General features: G+C 36.7%; 2 protein-coding genes across 2 annotated transcripts; one reads left to right on the forward strand and one right to left on the reverse strand.

Moving 5' to 3' along the window:
* The first annotated feature begins 247 nt into the window (after positions 1-247).
* Positions 248-9873, forward strand: LOC107859075 (protection of telomeres protein 1b). The gene is made up of 10 exons (XM_016703967.2): positions 248-490; positions 2310-2446; positions 5231-5420; positions 6067-6131; positions 6283-6371; positions 7217-7498; positions 7824-7900; positions 7981-8039; positions 8873-9025; positions 9431-9873. Exons 1-10 carry the CDS (start codon positions 358-360, stop codon positions 9644-9646), a joined length of 1401 nt encoding a protein of 466 aa, XP_016559453.2. The 5' UTR covers positions 248-357; the 3' UTR covers positions 9647-9873.
* Positions 9874-10944: 1071 nt separating this feature from the next.
* Positions 10945-12884, reverse strand: LOC107859076 (60S ribosomal protein L32-1; the record flags this gene model as incomplete). The annotated part of the gene is given in 3 exon segments (XM_016703969.2): positions 10945-11224; positions 11326-11507; positions 12782-12884. Coding segments are annotated over 3 exon segments (402 nt in total). The 3' UTR covers positions 10945-11094.
* Positions 12885-13991: the final 1107 nt, after the last annotated feature.

A 13991-nucleotide genomic window follows, 5' to 3' on the forward strand; every position in this document is an offset into this window, starting at 1 on the left:
ATTCATTAAATATGGTCATGTATATGTAATTATTTTTATAAAAATAGCTAATTATGTTCTTTTTTTCATTAGTAGATAAATTTTAGTTGGGTAATTTTGATAGTTTATAAAAGTTAGGACATAAAATTATATTTAAAAAAATTTTTCAAAAGTAAAAATAAAATTATGTCAAACATAACTCCAACTCTAATAACTCCGAAAAATTTTAATTTTGATGGCCAAAGGAATACATAAAGAAGCATTTCTTATTTTGGCGCCCTAAATTTCCTCGGCGAACACACTATTTTCTGATTGACTTCCAGTGACCGTTCAGAAAACGAACGCAAAACGGAGAGAATATACAACTTCTTTCAGAAAATGGCTCGTAGTAGTACTTGGGATGACTACAAGTTCCTTCAAATAGTTGATGCGAGGGCTGCAATCAACCAGAAAGTTAATCTCATTGGCGTCGTTGTCGAAACCGGTCTTCCCAAGCAATCCAGGGGAACTGGTTATTCTTTCTTCTCAAATTCACTATTTTTACTTATATAAATTCTACTTGTTTGAATATTTAGTTGACTATAATTTATTCGAGACGTATTTAAGTAATTTCACTTTTGGAGTATTATTATTGTTTAAATATACTTTTTGAAAAATAAAAATAATCAAAGATGAAGTTGAAATGCAAGTACCATTTGTAAATGTACTTTCGGGCTTTGACCTGCATATAGTGGGAGCTGTACTGCAATGAGATGCCCTCGACTTTAAAGTTAAAAGACATTGTTAATGTTTTATTTCATATGTTAAAGCTGGTCAGTTTACAGCATTTCTCAAAATATATTCTGAACATTCTTTTTATAATTTCTTTTTTTGTATTGGTAGATCCTGTGAAGGAAATTTTGTTATAGCATCTGAATTTAACTAGAAAATTAGACGATTTGGCTATTGTCTGCTGGAAATTATCATTGGTTTTGTAGAAATGAAAGCTCTAGTTCAAACTTTTCTTGAGAAGCTTCTCTTTTCACTGAGCTAAGAAAACGAAGAGAGAAAATGGAGCTGAAGGAGAATCAAATCCTCCTTTTTTCAATTGGTTTCCAAGCTGATACATGTGTATATATCTTTGAACAACCAAGCATACCTAAAACCACCACTATTTTTTACATTAGAAAAAGAAAGAACTTAAATGCACCATGTATACAATAACTATCAGCTAAAGATCTGTTTTTAGCTGCTTCTGCTTGGCATCAGCACTTGCTCAAGGTGCATTGAGCTGTTGAACATAATTCTGTACACGCCTCCTCCTTCCCACCACCGATATACACACTTCAAGTTGGTGGAGGGAGTAAAAGTATCCACATCTGCTAATTGGTCTTTAGCAGGGGCAATAGAAAGAGAAATAACTCCATCAAATAACTTTCTTGGAAAAGTTGACAATCCAGCTCAATATACTAGTCACCTTCGTGAAAGATAGAGTTCTTAGCAATGTGATTAACAACTTGATTGTCACAATAGACAGCAGTCAAAGTAAGAGAGGTAATAGAAATTCCACAAACAATTGAATGACCAAGACAACTCTGCTACTGCTTTTTGGAGGGATCCGTACTCATTTAGGATAGCCTCTTTCCTTGATTTCTGTAAAACTGGACTATTGCCAAGCATGTCATAATAGCCATTGATTCTGGGTAAGTTTCCCAATCACCATCACGGAAGGTTTGAAGGAAAAGAGAAAGATAATTTGAAATGAACAGGCCTAGGCAGGCAAATGATATCAGATACTGAAGGATGGGAAATGCTGCGTTGAAGCTGAGAAGACTTGGGAGTTTGCATGAATTGACTTAGCAGCTAAACTGCTAAGATAAGTCAGGAAGTTCAATTTGCCCACCAATTCTGTCCATTGTAGGATCAGATAGTAAATTCCCACTAGGAGCAGTACACTCAACTGTGGGTCCAAAGTGATATTGGCTGAAGTAAAATCTGAACGATGAAATTTATCCAATATTCTGAGAGTGAATTTTCTCTGGCTAATCGGAATACCTTAGCCAGTATCTAATGTCCGTCTGTCTATGCTGTACTCATCACATTTTGGATCTAAGTTGCCCGGACTCTCCAAAAATGTTGTCGCGCTCGTGTCAGATCCTTCAAAATTACCATATTTTTGGAGGATCCGACACACACCCGTTGACATTCTTGAAGAGTTCGAACAACATAGTTTTGGATATGGAGTTATTGATATCCTAAAGTTGCTTCTTCTTTTTTTTTTTTTTTTCCACAGCATTCTGTGGAATGAGCTTTTGGGCTTGATTTTGGTTTCTTTTGTTTGTACTTTGTAGATTGCTTTTGCTCCATTAAGGTCATTGATGAGTCCTACCCAAGCCCAGGGATTTCAATCAATTTTTTTACCGAAACTATGGACAAGCTTCCTCAAGTGCTGACTGTTGGTGATATAATTCAGCTTTCTCAAGTTGTGGTAACTAATTTTGCTCCAATATTTGCTTGTTGCCTTTTGGGTATTGATTCAATTATTGAACGTTTTTACATGTGATGGAAATGATGAACTTACACATAGTTTAACTAGTCCTGAAATAAATGTTGAAATGGACTGAATTTTCTTTTGAAAACTATGCACCATATTAGACAAGGCGCAATATGGATTTGCAATGGCATTATCTAGAATTCTTGGCTTTCAAAAGGGTATATCCTTTCCCAAACCCAAAATTTTGGAAGGACTTCAAATAGCTTGAGTACTTTCTATGTACCAGCTCATGATATTTTTACAAAATAGATGACTTGATTGCCCCAACGGTAGATTGATATTTTAGCATCCTTCAAGATTCAACTATCCCTCTTTAGACAGAATCAGCTCACCAGAGATTTTGTTGTTTCTTTTTGTGGGATCTGGCTTTATTCATTAGGATTAGGAGGGGGCCTTTGCAATTAGCCTATGCTTGATGGATATTTAAACAACTTGGAATTGTGTCCTTAACCTCTTAAGGGGAAAAGTGCTTGTTGCTTCTAAAAAAATATTATAGTAGATCGACAACTTTTTGTTCCACAGCCCTTCATCCTCTAGACTTGTTATATTTCCATAGACTCTTGAATGTCGAGGGGGACAAAGACATTGTGTTAGGGGATTTGCGGTTATTGTAGACGTATAAAGGTTGAGGAGGTCAAAGAGGCTATTCGTAGGATGCGTAGGGGTAGGGCAAGGGGGCCTGACGAGATCCCCGTGGATTTTTGAAAGTATACTAGCGGGGCAAGTTTAGGGTGGCTGACCGGATTGTTTAATGGTATTTTAGGGACTGCAAAGATGCTTGAGTCTTGGAGATGGAGTACGATGATTCCTTTATACAAGAACAAGAGTGAAATTGAGAGTTGTACAGAGGTATTAAGTTGTTGAGTCACACTATGAAGATATGGGAAAGGGTGGTTGAGCGGAGGTTGAGGAGGATCGTCTTTATTTTTGAGAATCAGTTCGGATTTATGTCACATTGCTCGACGACAGAGGCAATTTACCATGTGCGGAGACTAGTGGAGCAGTATAGGGAAAGGAAGATGGATTTACTCATGGTATTCATCGACCTGGAGAAGGCGTATGACAAAGTGCCTAGAGTGGTTCTTTAGAGGTGCTTGGAGGCTAGAGGTGTCCCTATGGCGTACATCAGATCGATTAACGACGTGTATGATGGAGCGAAGACTCGAGTGAGGACGGTGAGAGGAGATTCAGAGCATTTTCCTATTTTGACGGGGTTGTACCAGGGATCAATTCTTAGCTTGTTTTTATTCGCCTTGGTGATGGATGTTTTGACACGACGTATTCAAGGGGAGGTGTCTTGGTGTATGCGATTTGCGGATAATGTAATTTTTGATTGCTGAGACTCGGGGAGGTGTTAATGGTAAATTCGAGGTGTGGAGACAAACCCTGGAGTTTAAAGGGTTCATGTTGAGCAGGACCAAAACGGAGAACTTGAAATGCATACTCGGGGAGGTGTTAATGGTAAATTAGAGGTGTGGAGACAAACCCTGGAGTCTAAAGGGTTCATGTTGAGCAGGACCAAAACGGAGTACTTGAAATGCATGTTCAGTGATTTGACGCATGAGGACGAGGTGGTAGTGAAGATGGATTCCCAGTTTATTTGTAAGAGAGATAGTTTTAAGTATCTTGAGTCTATTATTCAAGAAAATAGATAGATTGAAGAGGATGTCACTCATCGTATTTGGGCAGAGTGGATGAAATGGAGTCCGGCCTCTGGAGTTTTGTGTGATTAGAAGGTGTCTCCCAAGTTTAAAGGCAAATTCTATAGAGTGACAGTCTGTCCGGCCATGCTGTACGGAGTGGAGTGTTGGCTAGTCAAGAACTCTCACATCCAAAAGTTGAAGGTGACGGAAATGAGGACGTTGTGTTGGCTGTATGGGCTTACTAGAGAAGATAGGGTTAGGAATAAGACTATTCGGGAGAAGGTAGGAGTGACTTCGGTGGAAAATAAGATGGGAGAAGTGAGCTTGAGATGGTGCATTTGTGCTCCCAGTTCGTAGGTGTGAGAGGTAGGCCAAAGAAATACTGGAGGGAGGTGATTAGACATGACATAGAGCAGTTATAGCTTACCGAGGACACGACCTTAGCTAGGAAGGTATGGAGGACAAGAATTAGGTTAGAGAGCTAGTTCGAGTGAGTCGTAGCTAGTAGATAAGATTGCTTTAAGTGTAGCCATGCTAGTAGTCGTAGGTCTATGCACGTAGGTTGGAGTTTCTTGTTCGGAGGGTTTGGGTGAGGTATGTGCTTCGGTTAGATAGTGTATAGCACTACTCTGTGAGTGTGTTACTTCTGTTATTTCATCTTGTTTCATGTTTTATTTCAGTTTTGTGTTCTGTCTTTTTTGTCCTGAGTCGGGGGTCTATCGAAAACAACCTCTCTACTTCTTCGGAGGTATTGGTATGGACCGCGTACACTTTACCCTCCCCAGACTCCACTATGTGGGAATCCACTGGGTATGTTGTTGTTGTTGTTAAGAATCCACCATTATAAATCATGGGCAAAAGGCCAAGAGGAACAAGTAAAAGTCATTTTCACAAGGAAATAGATATACATTTATTGGATTGGCCAACAAACTGAATGCATGATCTTGTCCTGATTAAGTGAACCTTTTTTTTTTAAACAGGTTACAATTGAGTGAACTTTTATTGTTCTTACGTATTATATTCTGAAGTAAAAATATAGTGTCAATTCTTACAAGGGTTATTCCTTGGCGTGTAGATGAAAACTCACGGACCGGATATTTATGCTTTGTTCAACAAGAAGTTCTCTACATTTGCAATATTTGACCGAAAAAATAACTCAAATTTCCTCCCTTACCAATGGTCTCCGAAGTATCAAGCCAGAGAGGAAGACAAGAAATTTATACTGGGTTTGATGAAGTGGGTGGCTGATCACAAGATTGATGCAGGTACTCTCATCAGTAGTGCAACTTCAGAGTGATTCTTGTAATAGAATTCTGAGCTTAGTACATAATGATCAATTATTTTGCTGAAGAAGGTTGCATAAAAGAATGCATCCTATGTTGATGATTCTGTTTAGGTGTACATGCCCATTATGGATGTACGGGTACATATAGTTCAATGAATATTTGGTGTAGTCTGAAAGGATTTGCCTGAAGTACCCTTGTCGCACTTGTTCGTTACAGACATTTCAAGACAAAGAATGGATCCATATAGCATAGGATGGAACAGAAAACTTTGCTGCCTGCAAAAGTTTTCGAGATATCTTTGTGCACATTTACCTGTAGTTATCTAGTTGCTATGGCATCTTTACATTTTCTTAGCTAATATTAACTCTATCCTTCTTTGAACATCAGCTTTACTTTAAAGGATTGATTCACACACATAACCCCTTCCCTCTTTCCCTAGCCCCCAACAAAATATTTGGGGGAGAAAAAAAGAAAAGGAGAACAAAACATATGCCATTCGTACTCTGGTGGTGTTTTTGCTTTTTCTTTAGTAAAAGAATTATTTGTTGTTTGAATTTTCTGTCATCTCCCTCAGAAATGCTTACAATTTTCTTGGTACTCAGGAGATGCTTCATTTTCTTGATAGGTTTGGCTGATTTACATTCGTTGCAAGAGATCAGAGAAGGAGAGCGTTTTAATTTGGTCTGCAAGGTATTTTTTTTTAAAGTGATCTTCAAGTAACGGTTTTTTAAATGTATCTTAATTTTATTGGCAACACAGTATGGGTTACATGTTCTTGGGTATTGACACTACATTTGAAATCATTAACACTTCCATTGCAAATTACACTGGCATATGCCAGATTGTTCACGTATGTGAAGTTGAAAAAGACAAGTGGATGCTTCTCGTCTGGGATGGCACGGATACTCCCCCGGTCACTATCAAAACAAAGTGAGTGATCTCTGCTTCTAATCAAGCTTTGAACTTGTGCCGATGGTCTATCAGAAACAACCTCTCTACCTCCCAAGGTAGGGGTGAGGTTTAAGTATGTTCTACCCTCCCCAGACCCCACCTGTGGGATTACGCTGGGTGTGTTGTTGTTGTTGTTGTAATCAGGCTTTAAACTAGGAGTACTGATTTAGTAGACAAATTTTAATCGGTCCCCCCTTGATTTGAGATACTTCTGTAGGAAGAGTAATCGATGAACTCCCCAAGATACCTAAATTAGTTAAATGACCTGTTTGTGCTTACGATATGTGATATGGGACACTTTTGTTGGAATGGTATTTCTTTTATCTACTGTCACCACTGAACTGAAATATGTGCTAGTGGAAACTCTCTCTATTTGATGCACTACTACATACTCTTTTAGTAATGTAAAAGGCTATGAGATGTGTATCATAATTCAATAATGTGAAGCTCTTTGATAATATTTCAAGCGTAGCTTTTATTTTCTAGCAATTAACTCAAAGACACCCCAAAGACTGGTTTGGTTTAAACTAAAAGCCAAACTTGTTTACTTCTTCATCTTAATGAGTATCACTAAATTACCTGGATAACTGACATTTATATTGCTTAAAAGGTCACAGAAAGCTAAAGCCTCAAATGGCCCCTAAAATATCTGCCTTCTTCCAGTACTAAAAATATATTATCAAACCTCTGTTGAACTAAGTACATTCAGAGAGGTCAACTGAACATCAACATGCCAGCTTGTTTTCAGAAAAATTTTGCATACGTTATGGATGATTTGGTACCTAATACTGATATGCTGTGGCCAATTGTTTCATGAATTATAGGCTAGAAGTTGAAATGGAAAACCCACTTCCGCTGCAGCCTGTAGATTTCACTTTGCAAAGAGATATTCTCTGTACTTTACCACCTCTTGGAACTGTCTTGAGGGTAACCGTTGATCGCTGCAACGAGAAAGTTGGCATTAACTTTCTCAAGAGCAATCGATGGGTGAAGTTGATTAACATTAGATGTGAACTTGATACAGCATTGTGGCATGCTGTCCTAATGCCCTTTACTAGGGTTTGCTACTTATCTGATGAAGATGACATTGTTTTACAACGCATGAGGTATTTCTTCTTCCAGTTTTAATACATATGTGGTACAATCTTAGGTGTGGAATTTTCTCAGAGAAAAACAATGTAAGGTAAGGAAAAAAAAAGAAAAGAACATTTGTGTGAAACTCTATTGTATAATCGCATGATAAACATGTTTAACATTTTTATTTGACAAGCATGTTATAGCTGATGACTTCATAACATGGAAGCTCATGCCCGCCACAATTATCATTTCCATATATGCTCTTGGCAGCAAGGTTTCTGTAACAATCTTGTCCCGGCAGTATAATAACATGCACCTATGAATTTACCTCAATTGTTTGCAATTGTATGATAGGCAGTATGATGAGCGTCGTAAATCTAAATGGGGATGGATGCCTTTGTCAAGCTTTCCTTGGCCATCTGACATAACAGGTTTGCCTTGTATGCTCACGCAATGTCTTTGATGCTTTAATGACACATTCTAACATTTCTTTTATTCCTTAAATTCTCAGAGACCGACTACCCTAATGTACCTTTTGTCTCCTTGATGAGAGCTCTGGCGAATTCAAGGGTATCTCAACCACTTTACTGGGCCATTCTCTCCTCTCTATTGTGCTATTAGTATTCCAAGTATTGAAGATATATTAACACACTTTTCAATTTAATAATTGGATGTTGCAAGAAACCTTGCATCTTCTTGACTTTTTACTGCACATAGGCGTCTTAACCCGTTATTTGCTTTCTGTAGATCCTGGCTAGGCTGGAAGAGTGTATTGATAGAGAAAGTAGTAATGTCCATGAACCATCTTTTTTTTGGATGTCTCAAGCCACCTTACATCTTCGTTCTCAAAGATTTGTTTGCTTTATAATTAATGCTGAAAGGGCTGAAAATCCTGTAAATATAAGAAAACGGCAATGCTTAGTAAGTTTTGAGCTACTAGAAAGGTTCATTGTTATCAACTAGGTGAATCTTCTATATACTTGGCAGTGTTAAAGGCTTGACAAAGTTTTAGCTGTCAGTTTTATGTTATTCCTCCCCGATTCGATTGATTTGGATGACTTCTCTCTGTGAAGTTGCTTCTTGTGGAAATATCTTTTCTTAGGTCTTAATAGGGATAATAAGTTTCATTTCTCCTGCTGAGTGCTGATATATCATTATACTGTATCTATACTCGTGATAGATCACTGATAGTGGAAAAGGAGCCCATGGGGGATAATATCCGTGAGGATAATTGATGCTTGATGTAGTGCAAGTTCCTTTTTCAGTTTCATCCTCTTCATGAGCATAAAATGTTCTTAGAAGCTATAGAGTTGGGATGTTTTCAGTAGCAATTTTTTTTTTGTATTACATATATGATTTGGCTCTTTTTATCACTATTACATTATTGAGCTTATTGCTTGCAGGTCGTAGGTAAATTCCACTGTGTAGTTCGAGTGGTAGCGGTTTTTCCTTGGCTAGCTGAAGATTTCCGTTCCCCTTCTGGGGTTTATAGGATCAGGTTGACCATAGAGGATCCAACTGCCAGAATCCATGCATATCTGTATAAAGAGGATGCGGTAATAATTGTTTGTGCACTTACAATCTTTTATCAATCTTTATTGAGTATACTGCAGCACATTGTTAGCCATTTATGAGCTATGTTTCATGATTTACAACAGTATTTAAATATGTTTCCTGGACTGTGATATCAGTATTTTATGTATTTGGGAGGCTGTATATGACATAATTATACCATAACTAAACTGTTGACTTCATTATATTGAAGCGAAGCGAAATGTATTTGGGGAAATGATGAGATTGTGGCCCTTGAAGATTATGAATGTCAAGCCTCGATGTTTAAAATATTCTGTTAGTTTATATTATTGCAGAAATCTGTTAATCTAATTGATTTGCATGTTTTAATTGTTTGGGCTATTAACTTGTCAATCTTGGTCTTGACGTGATGTTACTTCACTTACCAGGAGCAGTTTTTTGATGGCTACCCCTCTGTTTATGCATTAACAAGAAAGAGGAATTTGCTGCTTGGAACTTCTCAAGGCGATGATGCTAGTGAAATGAATGATTACTTTAGAAATCCACCCTGGATCAGGTGTTGCTTAAAGTCTTATCATATCGATGACAGCGATGCCTGGGGAAGTAGGAATTTTCGAATTTTTGCTACCACTCTGAAATTATAGGAGATTGTCCGTTTTTATTCGCCTCAAATGCTTTCAATTAACATATGTACTTTGGCCTCTTCTGCATATATACTGAGGCAGTTGCTAGCAAGTAGCTTAGGATGAACTAACCGTTTTTGCATTTGTTTCTGTAAATGTAGTAATGTATTCATGCTAGCACATAATAGTTTTGCTGTTGTAAAAGAAGCTTAAAGTTCCCCGTCATGTGTTGACTTCCTTCATTATGATTTCTTTTGTTTCCTTTTGGGGTCACAACTATCATATAATAAGCTTGCTAGAGCCATCCATGTGCGAGTTGAGAGTATATGGTTGTTCCCCTTGAGCCATGTGGTTCAGAGGTTGTTCGAAGTACATTGTAGTTGCTCCAAGAAACGCTTAATGAAGCACTACTCGTAGTTTATTGAGGAAATTACAAGATACATGGAAATTTTACTCGAATGCAGAGTGCTGATTAGCATCAGAGGATTTGAAATCAATGTGTCAAGTGAGTTAATAACTGCGAGATGTTTGAACGGCTGTATTGTAGGCTGTAGCAGAGTTTGGAACTCAAATAAATGTTTAGATTTACCAAGGGAAACTATACTCCAGCTTCATTATCTAGCTTTGCATACATAAGGCCACACTAATTATCTTCCTTGCTGCTTGCCAAGAAAAAATTTATAAACAAGTCCATTGGGAGCTATTATAATTTCTTACTTAGTGGATGGACGCGATAAAGTTAATGATTTGCACTTGAATCCAACTGATTTCATAAAGCAAAATCAGCAGAACTTGTGCTGCATAGAGATGCACAGATATGAAAGCACAGTACTAGCTCTTCATACCATAAACCTCACGCAAATCAAATTCAGAAAACTAAAATAATCCTCTTTTTTAACCTTTTTTTATCGTCAATTAAAAAGCAGGGGCGGACCTACACATTATTTTTCGACACCCACTAAACTCTATGCGAAATAGGTATAATTACATAAAATATAAGCAAAAATAAGTATAAATTATATAAAAACACTCACTAAACATGAAGTTGGTTAGGTGCACTGGCATGTTGAGGTGATTTTTTATTTTTTGCATAGTAAGCACCCACTCCTTAAATCTTGAATCCGCCACTGTTAAAAAGGTTTGCTGAATTGACAAATCTTACGGATCACAGTGATATTTCAACATTTTGATCCACAGATTGTGCATTAAAGAGCTACATCTGCGTTCAACCTCTATCGTTGTGTAAAAATATGAAGACTCAGCAAAAATTAACGTAACCGTAGCAAATTCTTCCCAAAAACACTGGCAGTACAAAGATGTACTAGAATCTGAAAACATAAGCATTTAATAGCAATAGGATGAGTCAAAATCCACTTCAGGAAAAACAGTGTATCAATTAAACAAACACCACAAGTAACAAGTTCAAATACTGAAACAATTTAGAGATATCTCATCTAAAGCCAAAATGCTCATTCATCCTCCTGGCTGCGCAACCTAGCAAGCTTGTTTGTTACGACAACGTCAAGTTGGGCAGCTCGCTCGACGATCTCCTTCCTCTTCCTAGTGGAGACATTGTGTGCAATTTCTGCACAGTAAGTTCTGGCAAGGAAAGAGAAACGTGTTGGTTGACAAGACAAGATAAATCTAACTCATATTTACAGTACAAAATAGGTTACGGGTGAGTGAGCTTATCATGTTACCTGTTGTGCATCATCAAGACCTCAAGCTCACTTGCATTATGCACAACAAACTTCTTGAAGCCGTTGGGAAGATAGTGGCGAGTCTTCTTGTCTGACCCATATCCAATATTGGGCATCAAGACACATCCCTTGAACTTTCTCCTCACTCTAGAATCGATACCTTTGGGTCTGCGCCAGCTTTCCTGTTGACAAAAAAAATTTAATGCACAGTTCCAATTAGTAAGCACGCTCAGTCCAAATACAACTGAAGAACCACGAGACTTCTGAAAACTCCACATAAATTCACACGATCTCCTAGGAAAACGACACATGATATAGAAACCAATGAACTTTATTTCTGGATAGTAAAAACGTTATGCCGAAGATTTTTCTGAAGCATGCATCTAGACATAAGCATAGTAATATCTCAAATGATCCAATCTCATAAAATAGTAGGTACTCATCTCCAGTGACAGTGTGTTTCAAGAGTTATCTACCACCATCACCAGTTTTAGGATCTAACTCAATTAATTAAACAAAACACCACTAACACCACAACTCACCATACAGCTGCCAATTGACAGTCAAAATAACCAAAGATGGCTATTCACAAACAGTTACTGAATACTAAAGAAACGTGTTATTTTGATACGAAAAATGATAATTATTTGAAGTAAAGTAAAACTATAATTGATAATAAAGGAACACTAACAAGGTGCTACAAGATATTACTAAAAGAATGGTAAAGACAAACAAACTAGAGATTAAAAAAAGATAGCTTACTAAAGGAGTATCTTAGGCTAACTGTATGAACTGGTAAAGACACCAGACTCTATATGCAATTTAATCAGCTGGTGCTGCATTTTCTGAATTGAACACTATATCATTCCCTCTCTACCCACAAAGGAAGTTTTGTATCAATCCTATACACCTTCAGCGCCAATCTTGGGATTACAATGGGTATATTGTTGCTTTTCCTAACATTGAGACAGTCAAACAACACCGCTAAAGCATAGTACAAACTTACTTCCATCCAGGCACAAAGTAACCTTCTGTACGAAGTTCAAAGCTGACAAACTACAGCTAGTTCTAAATAGTTTCTGTAGGACTATCTTGCGCACAATGTTGAGCCTTTTTCTCTTTTTTTTTTCCTCAATTCGACATATATTCATTCATTTTTCGCAAATAATCTAATGTAAAAACTGGATATGGTTAAATTGGAAAGCAAAAAATGAAAAATAATACTAACAATTCACAGTTTTGAGCCATATTTCTCATTTTTTTACCTTGATTCGACATAAATTAATTCATTTTTCCGCAAATAATCTAATGTAACAAATGAACATAGTTAAATTAGAGAGCAAAAATGAAAAATAATACAGTCAATTCACATTTTTTCAATATACATTCAACAAAAAACAACAAGAGTGCCAAACAACTAACTGTAAATTTCAAAGTAAACAAAAGAGGAGTATACCTTGACGGTGATTCTTCGGTCACTCTGAGGTCTAATAAACTTCTTAACTCTCTTCTTCACCACCTTCTTGTTAAGCAAAGGCACAGCCATTCTTCTTCTTCTTCTACCTTACCTACCTTCTGCAAAATACACATACATACATTAGATGCAAAATTAACAGAGATGAATGAAGTAAAAGTGGAAGAGAGAACACTCACTGGAATTAGGGTTTCGCCTGCTGCCTTGCTAGAGGAGATTGGCAAAGAGAGTAGTAGATTTATATACCTAAAAAGTTGGGGCAACTACTAGGGTTTCCGATGTGAAGGCCCAAAAGGCTTTTTCTTCGATGGCCCGTGTGTTCCGATTGAGGTCCATTGACAAGGCCCAAGGATAAAATGCAAGGAAAAATAACATAAATATACACCTTAACTTACCATATTTACACAAATTTTCACCCTTATAAAGTAATTTAAAAAATCTCAACTGATTATGTATTTTTATTGGATGTGTCGGGAAGCTAATTATATATCTCGACAGAACCAAAATTGGGAAAAATATATCAGGAGCTAATTATGTATTTTTACAAAGGAAAAAAATGTATCTTCATTGGATGAATTATGCATCTCGACAGACCCAAAATCGGAAAAAAGTATTGGGAGCTAATTGTGTATTTTTACAGAAAAAAAAATGTATCTTCGTTGAATGGATTATGCATCTCGACAGACCCAAAATCGAAAAAAGTATTGAGAGCTAATTGTGTATTTTTACAAAGGAAAAAATGTATCTTCGTTGGATGCATCAGGAGCTAATTATGTATTTCGACATACCCAAAATCGAGATTTTCAGTAATTATACAAGATGTCAAAATTTTTGGTAATTAAACTCCAAGCTGATGAGGTTTATGTTATTTGAAAAAAAATAATAATACATGATATGATTACATGTTACTCTTAGATGGAAAATAACTTAAGAGAACATTGTAATAGATTTTAGCGTTTTTATTTAATTATTTAGTTGATTTTAAAATTTGAATTTTTAACGGATTTGATCACTCATCAACAACCGAAATTGATCAAAATGTATACTCTCAAAAGTGATGTTACATTGAAATTGCAATTTTTGTCTTTCAGTTACTATTGAATCTTAATTACATTTCCTGTAATATTTAAACAATTATATTTTATTTTACAATAATTAAAACATGCAATTACCCACTTGAGACCTCACTGTT

This window comes from Capsicum annuum, chromosome 2 (genome assembly GCF_002878395.1).
Source record: "Capsicum annuum cultivar UCD-10X-F1 chromosome 2, UCD10Xv1.1, whole genome shotgun sequence".
In the NCBI taxonomy this organism is placed as follows: domain Eukaryota; kingdom Viridiplantae; phylum Streptophyta; class Magnoliopsida; order Solanales; family Solanaceae; genus Capsicum; species Capsicum annuum.

What these genes read in the sequence shown, in the direction of transcription:
- LOC107859075 (XM_016703967.2), top strand. Translation starts at nt 358, where the DNA reads ATGGCTCGTAGTAGTACTTGGGATGACTACAAGTTCCTTCAAATAGTT. An exon ending in CAAGCAATCCAGGGGAACTG is followed by an intron (nt 491 to 2,309) that starts GTTATTCTTTCT and finishes TGTACTTTGTAG; the next exon opens with ATTGCTTTTGCTCCATTAAG. An exon ending in TTGGCCATCTGACATAACAG is followed by an intron (nt 7,901 to 7,980) that starts GTTTGCCTTGTA and finishes TTAAATTCTCAG; the next exon opens with AGACCGACTACCCTAATGTA.